Source organism: Mauremys reevesii, linkage group 8, assembly GCF_016161935.1.
Source record: "Mauremys reevesii isolate NIE-2019 linkage group 8, ASM1616193v1, whole genome shotgun sequence".
Lineage (NCBI taxonomy): Eukaryota > Metazoa > Chordata > Testudines > Geoemydidae > Mauremys > Mauremys reevesii.
The window spans coordinates 85,978,508-85,995,790 of record NC_052630.1 but is presented as its reverse complement, the minus strand read 5'-3'; the positions used below and the strand labels follow the sequence as shown (position 1 = coordinate 85,995,790).

The 17,283-nt window shown below is 44.3% G+C and overlaps 1 protein-coding gene and 1 long non-coding RNA gene across 8 annotated transcripts in view; one reads left to right on the top strand and one right to left on the bottom strand.

The window, feature by feature from the left end:
- Positions 1-11,560, bottom strand: part of LOC120369782 — a 62,249-nt gene extending 50,689 nt beyond the window's left edge. The window contains exon 1 of the long non-coding RNA XR_005583407.1: positions 11,350-11,560. This is a non-coding gene — a long non-coding RNA (uncharacterized LOC120369782). The remainder of the gene's footprint in view (positions 1-11,349) is intronic.
- The window catches only part of MSH4 (mutS homolog 4), an 81,201-nt gene extending 67,164 nt beyond the window's left edge, over positions 1-14,037 (top strand). For 2 of the 7 annotated variants that reach the window (XM_039483438.1, XM_039483437.1), the window contains exons 17-20: positions 6,277-6,405; positions 7,969-8,143; positions 11,867-11,955; positions 12,632-14,037. In XM_039483438.1, the coding sequence (XP_039339372.1) occupies positions 6,277-6,405; positions 7,969-8,143; positions 11,867-11,955; positions 12,632-12,823 (585 nt within the window). In that variant the 3' untranslated portion in view covers positions 12,824-14,037. Of the gene's footprint in view, positions 1-6,276; positions 6,406-7,968; positions 8,144-9,614; positions 9,708-11,866; positions 11,956-12,626 lie in introns of all 7 variants that reach the window. The other 5 variants (XR_005583406.1, XR_005583405.1, XM_039483434.1 and 2 more) reach the window with 5 other exon arrangements.
- Positions 14,038-17,283: the final 3,246 nt, after the last annotated feature.

The following is a 17,283-nucleotide window of genomic DNA, read 5'->3' as shown; positions in this document are numbered from 1 at the left end:
TTCCAGACCTACATTTCTATGATTCTGTGTACAAACAAAGCAGTCAAAGACAACTTGGTTTCTGTATCTCTTCCATATTGTATGTCATGAGGAGAGAAGCATCTTTTAGAAAGGTAGGTGCCAGGCCATTTAGGGATTTACAGGTCAAAACCAGCATCAGAAAATCAACTCAGGAACTAATAGGCTGTCACTATCAAGCACAGAACTTAACATAGTCTTGCGTGTTATGTGAATCACTGTCTTAATGTGATTATGGGGAAAACAAACCTTTACTTAACAAGTGAATTTTGCATCAGCTTCAGTTTCCACATGAATTTAAGATGCATCCCTTCATTACAGTAGTCTAGTCTTGAGGTGATGCATCTGAAAGAAATGTTAACTGCCAGATGGCTATTTGTAGAGTGAAAGAAAGCTGTCTGGATGTTGCTGCTATATGATCCATTAGTTACTGCTCAGAGACTAACCAGAGTCAGGTGATGACAACCTTCTACCATGTAGTCTCCATTGTTACGTGCTAAAGCACAACCAATATTGTCAAATTGGCATCCGAACATCACCCAGTGAAGTCCCGGATTGAACAGCAATGGAAATAGTTACTCTGCAAAAAGTGACTCCATCCAGAGTCACTTAAGAGAACTGTAGACCCAGCTCTAAGAATTTGCCAATTGAATGTTGAAGTTATTTACCAGCCTAGAAGCAACCAGCTAGCTCATGTTACATGAGACAAAATGATTAACATCATTGCCCTGCAAGAAATGCAAGAACCACGCTGCCATATTGCTGGCTACAATCTCATCACCTACCTCCATCTCTCAAAACACAGCCTTGATACGTGCATCAAGCACAGCATTGAGGATTATGACACGATAGTTGCTAGGAGCAACTCTGGAACCTTCACCATCTCAGTAAGAATCATCAAGAGAAGAGTGTTTAACGTGCATAAACCACTGAATACAGACTTGTCTTCTCCCCCATTACCCACAGTCTGTTGCCTGGCTTATATATATGTCATTGATTTCAGTCGCCACCACACAATGTAGGGCTATGCTAGTAACGATATTGTGGATGAGGCACTTGTGGAATTGTCATCAAATGAAGACACATACCTTCTTTTCTATGCAAAAGACAGAGGCACTTTTCATTCTGCCCCTGGAACAGATACCGCAATCCAGATTTCTGTTTCATCACCGAAGACCAGTTGAAATCCCTCAGAATACATCTAGCATTACTTTTGCTACTTTCTACACACCTGGCATTGACTGGTGTTAATCCACATTGGGTTTGAACTCCAGTAGTCATGTCATTGCCCAAATGGCAATAGAAGTAAAGAAGAACCAAATAAATACCGCAACATCCCTGGCAGAGTCACTGAATCTAGCGCGCCATCAAAGATGACTCAAGACAGTTGAAGATCAGGATTTCACTTACTCCAGCCACAAAGCTTGGCTAATTTTGCATCAGCTTGGGGCGGCAAACCCAGGGGAACATCAAAAGCTGGTCCAATTGCAGCAACGCTTCTTATGAACTCAAAAATACTAGGGGACAAATCGACTAAGCATAAAGTGTGCAGAGAGTTCTGACACATAGTCAGCTCACTACCTGTCCCCAATCCTCCTATCATTTCCCTTCACCCAGGAGGAGGTGAATAACCTTGGAAGAATATTTCTTATATTGGCAGCCAAACCAAAGCCCACTAAAGGTATGTCTACATTGCGTATTCCTTTAAACCGTGTATAGCATACATACACTACATGCCCTCCTCCCCTCAGCACAGGTTTAAATAGCAGTATAGACAGTAAGGTATTGTTTAGGTGAGTATAGTAAAGACATGCCTGAACCTTGTACCCTACATGGCACTCTGCTCACCCAAGCAGTGACTCCCCCATCTATACTGCTGTTTTTAGCAGTGTAATGTCCTGCAACTGGCTCCCCACTGCTGGAGTTTTTCCAGTTGCAGGAAAAGACTCCAGCAGCAGGAAAAGGTTCTGGCAGCTTCCCACTGCTGGAGGATTTCCCTGCCACAGGAGCTGCTGGAGCCTTTGCCCCCCATTTAAGACTCCAGCACCAGAGAGCTACACCTACTAAACATGTGGTGTGCAGTGTAGACAGAGGCTAAAACTGTGGTGTCAGCATATCATCTAACAATCGAAAAACTAGGGCAGAGCTGCACATGAACATCTGTGATTAGAAGATAAAACTGCAAAATGTCTTGATGTGATGTTAGACCAAAGCCTCACATTCCACTAGCCCAGGGGCGGGCAAACTTTTTGGCCTGAGGGCCGCATCGGGTTTCGGAAATTGTATGGAGGGCCAGTTAGGGGAGGCTGTGCCTTCCCAAACAGCCAGGCATGGCCTGGCACCAGCCCCCATCCAACCCCCCCTGCTTCTCGCCCCCTGATGTCCCCCCCGGACTCCTGCTCCGTCCACCACCCCGCTCCCTGTCCCCCCCGGGACCCCTGCCCCATCCACCACCCCAGAACCCCTGCCCCTGACTGCCCCCCGCCACCCCATCCAACCACTCCTCTCATTCCTGACTGCCTCCCCAGGACTCCTGCCCCATCCAACCACCCCTTCTCCCTGTACCTTGACTGCTCCCAGAACCCCTGCCCCTGACTGCCCTCCACCGCCCATCCAACCCACCCCCCTCCTTCCTGACTGCCCCCCCAGGACCCCTGCCCCCATTCAACCCTTGTGGTCCCTGCCCTCTGACTGCCCCGACCCCTATCCACATCCCTGCCCCCTGACCACCACCCCAAACTCCTCTGCCCTCTATCCAATCCCCTCGCTCCCTGCCCCTTTACCAGTGCTCCAGTCGTGCCACCCAGAGCACCAGGACAGGTTGGAGCCAGCCACGCCACCACGCAGCACAGAGACCGGGTCAGCACTAGCTCTGAACTAGCACCTGAAAAATATCTATGACAAAATAAAGATGTGTGTAAACCCCATCCATAAGCTGTCAGCAGCAACCTGGGGAGCCAATGCAGAAACTCTACAAACCTCTTCACTAGCCTTTGTCTACTCTGCCACAGAATACTGCTGACCTGTCTAGACACACCATTTGTCAATTCTCAGCTAAACACCATCATGCATGTCATTACAGACACAGTAAAATCAATGTCACAACCATGGCTTCCCATACTGGCACACATCAGCCCACTCCAAATTCGTTGCTACATGAAGGAACAAGGATTTTCCGATATATGAATACCTAAATAATATATCAAGATTCCAACTCAAATCCAGAAAGCTTTTTTGGCTTGCAGCGCAAGAGTTCGAAGACTCAGGGTTCTCCCATGAAGTCAGTGGCGAGCAAGGTGAAAGGACACCAGTGTTCCATGCAAACACCTCATCAAGGACTCAACTGAACAACCCACTGGCTTTTCACTCACATGAAAATATGCTACACTTTGAACTGAATGTGCTGATACACAATTCTATTTGTGAGTGCAGAAACAGACTTCAAGCTATGAAACACCTTATCAACTTGTGTCCCAAATGATCATATATCAGCGGTATTTCTTCCATCTACTCTGCGTCACCTGAAGCAATCAATTGGATTGCCAACTTAGATCTGGACATCTAACAATACTGTTTTTAAGCCATATGAAAGAAGAAGAGTTTAATTAGACCTCCATATTGCAAACAGGTATTAGTAACTAGGACAACTGGACTTCTCAGGAAGCAGGGCAGAAAAATAATACCAGTAAGTTATTTTTTAAAACTTTTCTAAAATAGGCCTGCTATCAAATAAGGTAGAAAACCCCACAACCATCCTTTTCTCTACCTGTTGCTCCTCTCTACAATGCCCTCCAAACTTTCTACCTTGCCTGCAGGGGCGGCTCTAGGCACCAGCAAAACAAGCTGCTGCCTAGGGCGGCAAAATATAGGGGGCGGCAAAAGGCTGGGGCCCCAGCTCATCCTGCCGCTGCGAGCCGAGGAGCGGCCCGTCCCCTGCAGCCGGGCAGGGCCGCGCTACCGGCTCCGCTTGGGGGAGAGGGATGGCCCCTTACCGGTAGCGCGGCCCCGCCTGGCTGCAGAAGACGGGCCGCTCCTCCTCCGCTTGTTCCCCGGGTCCTAAACAGCGCTGCAGCCGCTTGGCTCTGGGGGGGCGGGGCTGAGCTCCGCCCCGCTCCGAGCCGCGTGGTCAGGGGGCGGGGCTGCAAGCTCCGGGCCGAGCGGAGGCAGCTGAGCTCAGCCTGGAGTTCGCAACCCCGCCCCCTCCCCACGGATCCGGACCCCGCCCCCTCTGATCCGGACTCCTCCCTGACCCCATTTCCCCCACAGCCCTGACCCCCAGCTCTGATCCCAGCCCCTCTGAGCTGGGCACCCTGACCCCATCCCCCACTGCCCTGACCCCCAGCTCAGAGCCCAGCACCTCTGAGCTGGGCACCCCTCACCCCATTCCCCACAGTCCTGACCTCCAGCTCCGAGCCCAGCCCTTCTGATCCGGACACCTCCCTGACCCCACTCCCCCCACAGCCCTGACCCCGAGCTCTGAGCCCAGCCCCTCAGATCCGGACACCCCGACCCCATCCCCACTGCCCTGACCCCAGCTCTGAGCCCAGCTGCTCTGAGGTGGGCACCCCTGACACTATCTCCCTCACCCCAGACCCCCAGCTCCGAGCCCAGCCCCCGTTGAGCTGGGCACCCCCCGACCCCATCCGCCACAGCCCTGACCCTCATCTCCAAGCCCAGTCCCTTTGAGCTGGGCACCCTCCGACCCCATCCCCCCACCTCAGACCCCCAGCTCTGAGGCGAGCCCCTCTGAGCCAGACAACCTCCGACCCCATCTCCTCACAGTCCTGAGCCCAGCCCCTGTGAGCCGGGCACCCCCCAGAGCCCAGCTCCCCACCCAGCCCTGGGCAACAGCAGCACCACCTCCAGGCAGCGACAGCCCATTGGCACCAACCATCACCATCACCCAGCAACAGCCCATTTTGTAATTGCAAATGTATACAGACCAGTAAAGCATTTAATGTTTTTAAATAATGTATTTGGTGTATTTTCAAATTATTACAAATTAATTTTCACTAGTTATTTTTTACATTTCCAAATACATGTTACTGTAGTATTGCAACTTTTTTTTATGGAAGGGGCCCCCAAAATTGCTTTGCCCTGAATCCTCTGGGCGGCCCTACCCAGTGTGTGTGAGGAGCCGGGGAGGGAGGGAAACGGGGTCCCCTGGAGCCGAGCCTGGGCTGCGATGGTGGCGAGGGGCTCCTGGAGTGTGTGAGGAGGTGAGCGGCCGACTGGGTTCGTCGGTGCTGAGCAGGTAGCCCCGCAGCCGGAGATCCTCGCCTTCCCTCCTGCCAGGGCTGGGCCAGGGCACCGTGAGGCTGAAGAGCAGCAGGTCCAGGGGGCTGTCCAGGTCTTTGGCTGCCAGCATGTCGAGGGTGAGGGCAGTGAGCTTGAACTGATCCACCTTGGCCACCAGCAGTGCTGCGAAGCCCAGGGAGGGGGCTGTGTTCTTTGCGCCACCCCGTAGCCGTGCCGCCACCTGGAAGTACTCCCGCTCCGTGCTGCCCAGCAGCTCCACCCGCATGGGGACAGAGTCTCAGCTGGGCCAGGGCTTGGCTGCAGTGTGCTGGTAGCGGATCCCACATTTGGGGGGGAGGCCAGTGCTGGGGTAACAGGGGGTGTGAGTGGGGGGTACTGGTGGGCGGGGGCTCATGTCTGGGGGTGGGGGGGGGCAGCCAAAATTTTTTTTGCTTGGGGCGGCAAAAAACCTAGAGCCGGACCTGCTTGCCTGCCATCTTCTCTTTTTTTCTTCAAGATTTTCAATGTGGGTTATGGACTTTAAGACCTGCTCCCCAACCAGCAAGCTGGAGATGAGCAGGAAGTTCTAAGAATTATTCATAATAGCTTTTCTCTAAATCATGTCACCATTTTAAGTCCAGTATCTCTGAAACCATTCCAACAGGAGTAGAAATCACTGTTCCATTGGACATTAGTCTTGATGTTTCATTAGGTATTGTACTTTAAATTATTGTTGGGCCATATCTGACTGTTGCTAGTACTCCACTTGAGACCTCATTTTGAGGAAAAATTACATATTTAGAGAGAAAAAGGCAAACACTTTTGTGGCAAGATGTTTTGTTTGTTTTAAAATGCCAGCTGTTTGGAAGCTGCTCAGAGGTGAAAGCCATGGATCTTCTGAAGGACTCTGTTCTTTACTCACATTACCAGTGGACTTTTTGTTAGTTTGTTTGGTTTTTCGGCGGGGAAGGGAGATTTAAAAATATACTGCTAGAGATAACAAAGTATTTTTTTTCTTAGATAACATATATCATACAAAATGCTAATGACAAATCACTCATCATAATTGATGAACTTGGCAGAGGTACCAGTACTGAAGAAGGTATTGGCATTTGTTATTCAGTGTGTGAATATCTACTGAGTTTGAAGGTATTTTTTATATTTTTTAATCATTAGTCTCTACAATTTGTATTTTTTTCTCACGCAGACTTAAAATGGTACCAAATAAAAACATTTTCTCATACTCCAGTCTTCATTTTATGGACAATTCTGATCTAAATAATACGGACACACTTACTGGGATTTATGGATAAAAAAGAGATTGATCAATAGATAAGAATAAGGACAAGGTTGCCATACTTCCTGCCCTTCTAATACTTGTCCTATTCTTATCCCATCCTATTCCAACCACACGATCATCCCTTGAACACACACCTTCTAACCCTTGGCTCCATTCATGTTCCTTCCCGTTCTTTCCTTTGGCCAAGAGTCTGCCTTGGCTTTTACAATTTGCAGTGACTATACCAAGAATGAGACTGACAATATCCCTAAAGTAGTTGTATGGTAATTGGTTCTATGAGAATCCTGCAGTATTTGGTTCATGAAATGAACCCTTCTGTTTGTCTTTCCGTGTTGAAAGTAAACTAACTAACCTCTTCAGTTTTGCTTGGAGATTAGCGTTTATATACCTAAATCTCCAAAGGGAACTCCCAACTGGCTGCTCCCTTTCCATAATTTGTTGGGATCCTCCACCCCGCATCCCCCTTAACTTAAAGGAGCGTAGACAAGGTGGCTTATCAAGAGAAGTAGAAATGGCCTTTAAGTGGGGAGGAAACTCCAATTATTTCCTAGCTATGTGATTAACTTCAGCATGTTGTCAAACTTTTGCAGACCTGGACATAGGCTGGACTCTTACCCGGGCTTATTTTGGAATACTTTTGCAGATTGGTTTGAAATGTTCAAATATTTCTCATAGTTTTAGCTGAAGGACAATATATAATATCAGAATGTTCAGGCAATTTTGTGAAAATTCTTGACAGTAATTTTGGTAAAATAGTATGAAAGTTAGGAAATTCTGTATTAGTGGCAACATTTTTATATTCCATTGGGAAAGGGGTCAGATAATCCAGGTTGGGAAGATCTGTTGAGACATCCAGTCCGTCTCCCTGCCAGTAAAGGATTGTATCCTAAATTCATGTTACTGTTTATTCCTAGTCTAGTTTAAAATATGTCATGTATTGAGACTTCCATTGCTCCTCTTATGAGATTGTTCCATAGCCTAAAAGGTCTCTCATGTGTTTTTCTGATATACAGTCTAAATGGTCCATTTTTGTTATATCATTAGGTTGATTAAACTTATGTTCAGCAAACTATATCACTTAATTTAAAAATGAAAGGGCTCATTTAATATATTTTTGAAACTGCTTTAAAACTGCCTGTATTTGGAGCTTTCTTTACTATTTTGCTATAATCATGCCCATGTTTACAGTACCAAAGAAATAGATCTCTTCATTCAATTTAATATTTTTTAGTAATTTCAGGGCATTTTTTCAAAGCAATGCATACAGGTTTAGCCATCAATGAAAGTCATATTGCTAAATCCCTGTACCCACTTTGAAAATATATATTTTAACCTTATTTTGCTTAATTATAATGAATTATGAAGGATTACTTAATATGTTATAATATATCCTTTTCTGTTGCCTAATTTAGGCATTTACTCTATTTGCTACACATTTCCTGGAACTGTGTCACATAGATGCTTTATATCCCAATGTGGAAAACAACCATTTTGAAGTGCAACATGTGAGAAACAGTGCTGGAAATAAGGAAAAAATTACTTATACTTACATACTTTCGAAAGGACACACAGAGGAAAAAAACTATGGTAATGGACTTCAGTATTGATATTAATAACCTATTAAAAAGTACATAAGATATATTAAATTATTAGGGTCTAACATTCCTACTATCCACTGACAGATCACGCCATATTGTGAATAATTTTTACATAGTAACTGTTACAGGTTCAGTGGTGGCCTAGAAGAACTTCATCACACCATTGACGATGCCATCGCTTGGCTGACGACTATGCACACGCTAAATAAATAGGTTAAAATACTGTTCCACTTATTTTTGTATTTTAAATAGTTGTATAATAAGGTAGTTATTTTGTGTTCACAGTATGAAATACTTAATTGTCTAATAAAATGATCTTTCTGCTCTCAGACTTCACCTGGAATCTTCAACTGGTTGAGAACACACTGATCTGAGATGAGTCACTCTGAGCACATAATAGCTGTACTGAGTGCTCTGCATTGGTTTCCTGTTTGATTATGGGAGCAATTCAAGGGGCAGTGAGATAGTCTTAAATGGATGCCTGCACATTCAAGACTTATCTGAGAGCTGCCTCTTTTGTCTTTGCTCATATAGGATGATATAAAAGAGTTAACTAAAAGTGTACCCATTTGGCTCATCCTAAATGAATGAAGTTTTATTAAAAATGACAAATTAATGTTCATAGATGGGTGCCTCAGTTTATTTATGCAGAGAGGTGCTTTTTATCCTTTGAAATGTCAAAACTGTGTTCTGGGGAAAGTGGGTTCATTTATCCTTTAAATTTAATATAAACTGTAGTGAAGCAGACTGTGTAACAGATTAAAACATTTTATTTATGTCTTATTGTCATCCATTCATTTCTTTATAGACCCATAATCCTTCAGGGAGTGAAAAGAATCCACATAATGTTTCTGAGGGCTAGTCGACACTACCCCTTATGTTGATATAACGTATGTCACTCAGGGATGTAAAAAAGACACCCCCCTGAGCGATGCAAGTTACACTGACCTAAGTGTGGTGTGGGCAGCAGTACATTAGTGGGAGACGCTCTCCTGCCAGCAAAGTTACCACCTCTCGCAGAGGTGGAGTAATTATGCTGATGGGAGAGCTCTCTCCTGTCGGCATAGTGTGTCTTCACCAGACATGCTACAGTGGAGCAGCTGCATCAATGCAGTTGCGCTGATGTGGTGCTTCTAGTGTAGACTAGGTATAAATGCTAGATTTTGTAGTTGAGCCCTAATTTAGCTGATTTAATCAATAGGGAGTTGTCTCACAACACACAATTTTTACAAGTCTGAGATAGCCGAAGACTATAAATTATTTGAGTTAAAGTTAGATTTAATTTAATATAAAATGTTCCTTCTATGCCTTTATCAAAATTTCACTGCTAATTTGCCTCACATTGGTAACACAAGGCCAGTTTTGGGGATTTTTTTACAAAATTAATTCTGAAGAATTATACATAGATTATAGGACTGGAAGAATTCATGTCCCCCACAGATTTCTTTGCTTCCCCACAGAAAAATGACTTTCTGACAGGGAAGAGCAGTCACACACCACTCCCTAGCTGTGCAGGTACATTGCTTCAGGCACCCAGAGCATCTGGCAGAGAGGTAAATGACCACAGGGCTGGGGACACCCCAGCCAGTGGCTTCTACCCTAAACCAGGATCAGCTGCTAGTCCCGGCTGGGCTGGAAGGAAGCAGGAGAGGATGGGACTTCCTCTTCCCCTGCAAGGAGACCCACGCCCAGAAACCTCCCCCAGCTGCAAGAAGCTCAGCATCCTCCCCTGCTTCCTGCCCCCATCACTCCTCAGCTGTGGAGGTGGGAGAGGTCACTGTACAAGGAGCTGCTCCCCATCCACCCAACCCCTGTGCGTCTGGACCTCTTATACCCAGACATCCCTGCCAAGCCTGGCCCTCACCCAGAACCCCCCTGGCCCTTCATACCTGAACCCCATCCCAACCCCTGAATCAGGAGGCCCCCTGCACCCAGAACCCCTGCCTCTGGACTCCCACTCCTGCACCCAGACCACCCACACTGAGCTTCCTGCACTCAAACTCCCATCCTCATGAGCCTGAGCCCCCACATCCAGACTCCCATGCTACTGGCCCCCAACTAGCTGCACCCAGACCTCCACTCCACCAAGCCGCACTCCCCCAGAACCCAGACCCCTCCTGCTGAAACCCCCCCCATACCCAGACCCCTCTGCTGAGCCCCAACCACTTTCACCTGGAAGCCCGTGTAGAGTCCCATTGCCCTGCACATGGAAGCCCCCCAATGAGCCTCTGTGCATCCAGATCCCCTCACACCTAGACCCCCAACTGAGCTGCCTGCACCCAGATTGTCCCACACTGACTCTTCTCATTCCACACCTGGATCCCCCCCACACTGAGTCTCTCCACACTTGGATCTTGCCTGGTTGAGCCTGCCTGCCCCACACCTGGTGCACCTGGTGCAGAGGGCAGGGCCCCAGGGTGTTTCTGGGGCAAGCCCAGGCCTTGTGCTGTGTCAGGGTCGGGTGCAGCCTCACCACTGAGTCTGTGTCCCGGGGAGTGGGGAGGCTGCAGGGTTATCTCCCATCTTCAGCCGGTGGCTTGTGAGCCCCACTGCCATGCTGTAGCCTCTGCATTTATTTATTGACAGAACTTGCAGAATTTTTGCAGAATTTTAAATTGTGTGCAGAATTTTTTTGGTGCAGAATGCCCTCAGGAGTAATGTTCAGTTGAGGCACCTGGTCTGCCAGCATGATTTAAGGACTCCTAGGAGCCTTGCTGTTTCCCCTCAGCTTTCAGGGGAGGCAGAAGCATTCAGCCCAGCTATTGAAAAGATAAGCTTTTCAGCAGCTGTTGGATTGGGTTACGCCTCAAATTCTCCTAGACCAGTTAAGGGATGGAGGAAGAATCAAACATCACACTCTTGGGAGCAGGACAGGCATCAGTGATACTCTGTCCCTCTTCCCAAAGACAAATGGCTCATCAGGTTAGAGACTGGAACACACAGAGTCTCAATCATTTTCACTGACCCTGGAAACCAGCCACTCAAATTCTGCTCTCCACCTCATTCTCCTCACTGAGTAAGGCTCCTTCTGTCTAGGGTTGTCATCTCCGAGGTACAAAAAAACAGGACACCTGATGTCCTGAGCCCATAAAAATGTATGGCTGACAGTGTGTATTGATCACCCTTACAGATTTCCTGGGACATTATCTCAGGAAAGGACGAACCGGAGAAAATCTGGACAGGTGGCAACCCTACCTTTGTTTCACACCCAGCTCTTCTCTCTTCCCTGTTGGATCAGAATTAAGTGAAGGCTGCTAAACCCACTTCCCAGCTTTTGTTCTCCAATCCTCTTAGTGAGGGATTCGTCTTCCTACTCTGTAGACTTTGCCTCTCCTTCAGTAATGGAAAAAGAACTGCCTATTCACAGCCCTAGTATTACAGCTGATGCATCTGAGCATGAGCAGTTAGTGACATCAGCAGTTAGCTTGTGTCATAATAGCTATTGTGATTACACAATATATATGTTTTAGAGCAGGCATCACTACAGCCTGCTCTAAAACATATTCCTGAGTAACTTGATTTAATCCTTGCTCTCCATAAGTCAGACTGCTATGAAAATTATTGAGTGCAGATACAGAGGAGAGGAAACATATAGGGGAATTAAATAAAAATTCTTTTTGGAAAAAATTCTATTTAGAGTGACATTTTGATTAAGGTAAATATTCATTCTGGCACAGACAGTGAAGGACTACTTCATATTTTTTATATTTAGGATTAAAAGCTGCAGAAGTTTCTTCTCTACCACCATCAATAATTTTGGATGCAAAGGAGATCACAACTCATATTGCTAGACAAATTTTGGTATGTAGTAGTAATTTGCAGTAGTTATAGTCTTATAAAACACATACCTTCAATATATTCTCATGTATTGTCTATTGTTTGATAAAAATGTAAGTAGCTCAATGATATATTACAGAGGTACATAAGTATGGCACATAAAAATAAGATCTAACGAGACAGGGCAACTGTGTTACTGGTTATTGGGAATTTTTAAAGAAAATCAGTTTTACTTTTAACAAATTTGCTAATAAAATGACTGCAAGAAAAGGAGAGAAGGATTTTATTTTATTTTCAAAAAGCTTCTTTATTCCATGAACTGTTGCGGAAAATAAATAAATCTGTACTTTATTTATATAATCTTTGTAACTTTAATTCACCAGAATTTTACAGACTAAGAAGCTGTTCGTAGGATAGATTTCAAATGGATTTCTCAGTTCATTCTGGTGTTAGGTCAAGAAACTAGACATTATGTTTTTGGGAGCGGTTTTAATGGGTTTTACTGAAGATCACTGTCAAATGACAACACAGAGCTCTGTCATTACTATTATGAAGTACTAGACGTATTCCTAGGTAGAATCTGCAAATGGTATATCAGCAGACTCAGATATGGGACAGGCAGAAAACAGCCAACATTACTACTTCAATAAATGAATATCTGTGTTCACATTTTAATATATGTGTTTATTTTTAAGAACAGCAAAAGCAAAGAACCACTCCTGAGACATTAAAACAGAGGGCTGTATACCATCTAGCAACAAGGCTGGTTCAGACTGCAAGGAACTCTCGATTGGATCCAGACAGTTTGCGAATATTCTTGAAAGGCCTGAAAAAAAAGTATGAAGCTGATTGTCCTGTGTCTGGACAAGCACAAACTGAAGATGGACAGTAATTTATAGCTTACACGGATGGACTAATTTATTTGGTGAGGGCCAGAATATTTATTTTCTGTACCACTGACATGTAATGTTTTTTATTTTTTAAAATCTTTGATTCTCATCATAAATTATATTCACTACTGAAGCACCACATTCTCTATATGTGGGTATAAATAGTTATTCCTCTGAAGAATTTTTTTGGAGCAAATTTTAAACAGAAGCATTTATTTTGTATCAATAGTATAACTATGAAACTATTTTTTCCCATATGACTCTTGATATGTCAGTGATGGCCAAAAGTCCCTATATTTTTAAGAACAGCAAAAGCAAAGAGATTCTGAAGAGATTGAGGGTAGGGGGCCCCACTCCATTTTGCTAGAGATTGGTGGAGACACTACTCCAACTCTTCTCTAGCAACAGAGGATGGTGAAAGGTTTATTTCAAAATAGAAAATTAACCCTTTTACAGAGTCTGTCAGTACATCTCTCTACCTCCTGGAGCTGGATTAAATCCTTCTAAGATGCATGGACCCAGTATGGAGAGAAGGAATGGATCAAACCGAAGAAAGGGAGTTGTGGTAGGCAGACAACGTATTTGCTCTTCCTGGATATAACTCCCTGGAAAATGAGGTGTTGTTTTGGCCTTCCACCAAATGACACCTGTCTGTGGAATACGTCAATCAACAGCAAAGCCAGCATCCTTGGCCTTTTTACAGAAAATTGCACATACATTGACATGGTTAAGCTTTTAGCATTCCTGTTGCCTAAACATTAAAGGAATCTCATTAACATTAAAACTACATTTGACTGAACATGCTTTTCATGTACTACAGTTACAAGCAACATCTAAGATTACTTCTTTATAATTATGACAAAGACTAGAAAAAGTATTATTTCAGTTCTGTCTTTTCTGTTTGTTTTTTTGTGCATTTGACAACACTTTAGTCACTTCATTCAAATGTAGATGGCTAGTTTTTCTGTCTAGTTTCATGCAATGATATATTGACATCACCTACTAGCCAGAGGCAGGGCATTTACCACACCTCTGGAAATAATTTTGGCTGAAGGTGGCCAAATTTAAGGTCCAATCCCAGCTCTGAGTTGGGACCAGTGAGGATCTCCCTCCACCTCAGTGGAAGCTCCAGGAGGGATTCCCTTTAATCTTGTGCCCACCTTCTCTTTAAGCAACCAAGTGGGGGCACAATCTAGCCTATAAAAAGTTAGTTAAACTATTCATACTTTAAGGATTTATTTAAGTGTTTGTATAAATTTAATAAATAGACTTTTCTAAATTACAGTCATTTACTTTTTTCTTGGGCTTATTTTATTTTCACATATTTAAAAAATATCAAGGGAAAAAAATTTTTAAACTCAGTCTCCAAGGTTTCCTTTTCAAGAGTGACTCCTGCCGTAGCTGTGTCAATTACAAAGTGAAATGAAAGACACAGCATTTTGGTTGAAGGCAGTTTGCAGCAAAGACTTCACAGTCCCCAGGGGCTTCCAATGATTTTACATTGATTTTTAAATCAGTTGAAAACACCGCCAATACATTTTTTTTCTCCAATGTTTTCCCTCCCTTTTACGGATTATTATTATTCACACAGCTCCCAAAATGTGATAGACACTTTACATAGACATGACTGGTCTCTGCTTCAAAGAGTCTACAATCAAAACTGAAGATGCAGACAAAAATGGGAGTAAGGAAATAACAAAGAAAATTAATTCTTGCCCACTTGTCCCAACAATATTCCCACTGAACTGTTCTCTATCTTATCATTTTTAATCTCTTGTTATATGTGGAGATTGTAGGGATGCTTCAAGGCAAGGCTGCCTAACACTTTCTATTATAAGACCTTTTTTTTCAGTTGCTTATAACTTTGCCAAACTTTAGGCTGAAATTTCTCATACTGGATGTCTGCCTCAGGTTGATTCTTTTTGGATCCTTATGGCAAAAATAGTTCAGCTGTTTCTCAGAACAAGGTTAGGGACATATAGATTGTTTTGCCCTCATTAAAAACATTCTTACAACTGTTTCAGTGTGAAGCTTCAGTACCTCCATGGTTTAGAGCAGGGACATGAGATTTGCTGAAGGGGAAAGTGCATTTTTCTGTACCCATAAAAATATACCCAAATTTGGCATAATTATAGGTCTCCGAAAAACCAGAATTCACACATGCTCAGTAGAGAATTGTTAGATTTTGGCAACTAAATTCTCTAAAGATTCCATCTGTTCCAAGTATGCTGCAGCCTGGGGCAGCAGGGGCTGAGAAGAACTTTTCTGTAATTAAAACAGGAGTACTTGTGGCACCTTAAAGACTAACAAATTTATTTAAGCATGAGCTTTCGTGAGCTACAGCTCACTTCTTCGGATGCATTCTATGCATCCGAAGAAGTGAGCTGTAGCTCACGCTTAAATAAATTTGTTAGTCTTTAAGGTGCCACAAGTACTCCTGTTTTTTTTGCGGATACAGACTAACACGGCTGCTACTCTGAAACTTTTCTGTAATTGTGCTTCATGGCTGCCAGCATCCACTGTGGCACCAGACACAGGAACGGAAACCTAGGGAAACACTCTCAGCTGTACTCGCAATGTTCCTGCATTATTGCTTCCTCATGTGCTGATTCCTAGAATATCAGTTTCATGGGTAGTGTTAGTCTATAGAGTGTAACTTTTTAGCCATAACTGAACATTTTTATTCCAAGCTGAACACACAGAATTTGATGGCAAATTACTCAGTTCCTCGGAGGAGAGAGTGAAGGGAAAAGGCAGTTAGGAAAGAGCTATTGACCTCCACATCTGTTTTTTTTTTCATAAGGTAGCAGACAGTTTATGCAAAGGTTACTGCAGACACAGAGTCAAGGTCTCTAACATGACAACCCCAATCTTATCTCCATGGCCTGTCAGAATGACTAAAACTGGTTTTAGTCAATCCTATCTCTAACCACTATAAACCACCCTCCTTTTCCAGAACTGGAGATAGACTCCAAGATTCCTGATCACCAGTATTCTATTGCTAACTAGGAAATAGTTGCATAACCCACTGGGAAAATGCATGTTAAGTCCTCCTCCACTGGGTGGTCTACAAAAGGGTTGTTACTCCTGTAGCTCAATAGTAAGGGTCTAAGATAGGAATCTGAAGATCAGTAAGTTCAAACCCTGCTGATCTGTGCAGGAGGATTGAATAGTTGCATGTGCTTCATACATACGGAGAGACCACCGCTTTAAAACAGATTTTGTACTCTGAAACTATGTTGTGCTGTACACTATGATTTGAATCACCAAGATACTTATGTTTTGTTTCTGGAAAGAAAGTCTCCTAAAACAGGTTTCTTTCAAAAGGGGAGGTTTGTTAACACAGCTTTCCCAATAAAGCATCCCTTTTATGCTCATAATTTTTCCATGTTTGGACTGTTTTGAATTTGTTTCTAAAACATTGTTTTCCTATTAGACATACAATGTTCCCAGGAGAAGACTTTCCAGACCTCCCATTTAAATCTGGTTGGTAAAAATGAGTAGAGGATGAGCCTTAGTGCACTGAGCTACCATACCAACAATAGAGTGTAACCATGATGGCACCGGCAGCCAGAGAACCTAGCTGCCCTGAGAATGTGCCTAGTGTCTTAGACAGAAACTTACTTGGGGTAGCTAGCCACTCTGACTGCTATGACCACACTCTGTTCTTAGCATGCTAGCTTGATCAGAGCTAGCACAAGTATGTCTCCTCAAGCTGGGAATTACACCCGAGCTCAAAGTTCAGACATTCTTTTAGGAGAATGATTTAAGCCTTTTCCTTCTTCTTCCCTCCCTCCAAGTACCAAACACTTTCTTTGTGCATGTTTTATGTATCGAAATGTAGCATTAAAAGCCCATAATTTCCTGGGGTCCATCTCTGGCCATTTTGCACCATTTCCATGCAACTCAGTTGAAGGTAGGTAGAGTGGAGAGAAATGGTGCTTTCGTTCCCTCTCTAGCTGTAGCCCAGGTAGTACAGTAGGTAAGTGTTACGAAAGGTCAGAGGTAGGGAGAGACTGACCATTTTAAAATCAAATACACAAATAGGAAACTATGAGGAGTGTTGAGCACTGCTGCAGGAGAGGGACAAAGGTAGCTCTGAGTCTGTGCTCTCCCAGTCCTGGGGCTGCTTTATGCCAGGCTAGTCCCATGGTACATGTAAGAAGAGCCTGTTCTAATTGCTTTGGCTGCCTGTTGCTCCAAAAAGCCACTATGGCAGCCCAGAATTGCCAGGGTTCAGGATGCCTTAGCCAAGCCCCTTGCACTCTACAAGCTGATGTAGTGTATCTACCACACTCATTGATTTCCCTTATGCTGGCAGGATCCTCTTGCAGTCAAGTAAGGCAGCATTAGGACAGCTTTGCACTGATGGAGCTGCACTGATGCTGGTGAAGGTCTGGCGCATACAGATTAATTCACATAATTAACAGCAGGAATTTGAGTACAAAAACACAGGAGAAAA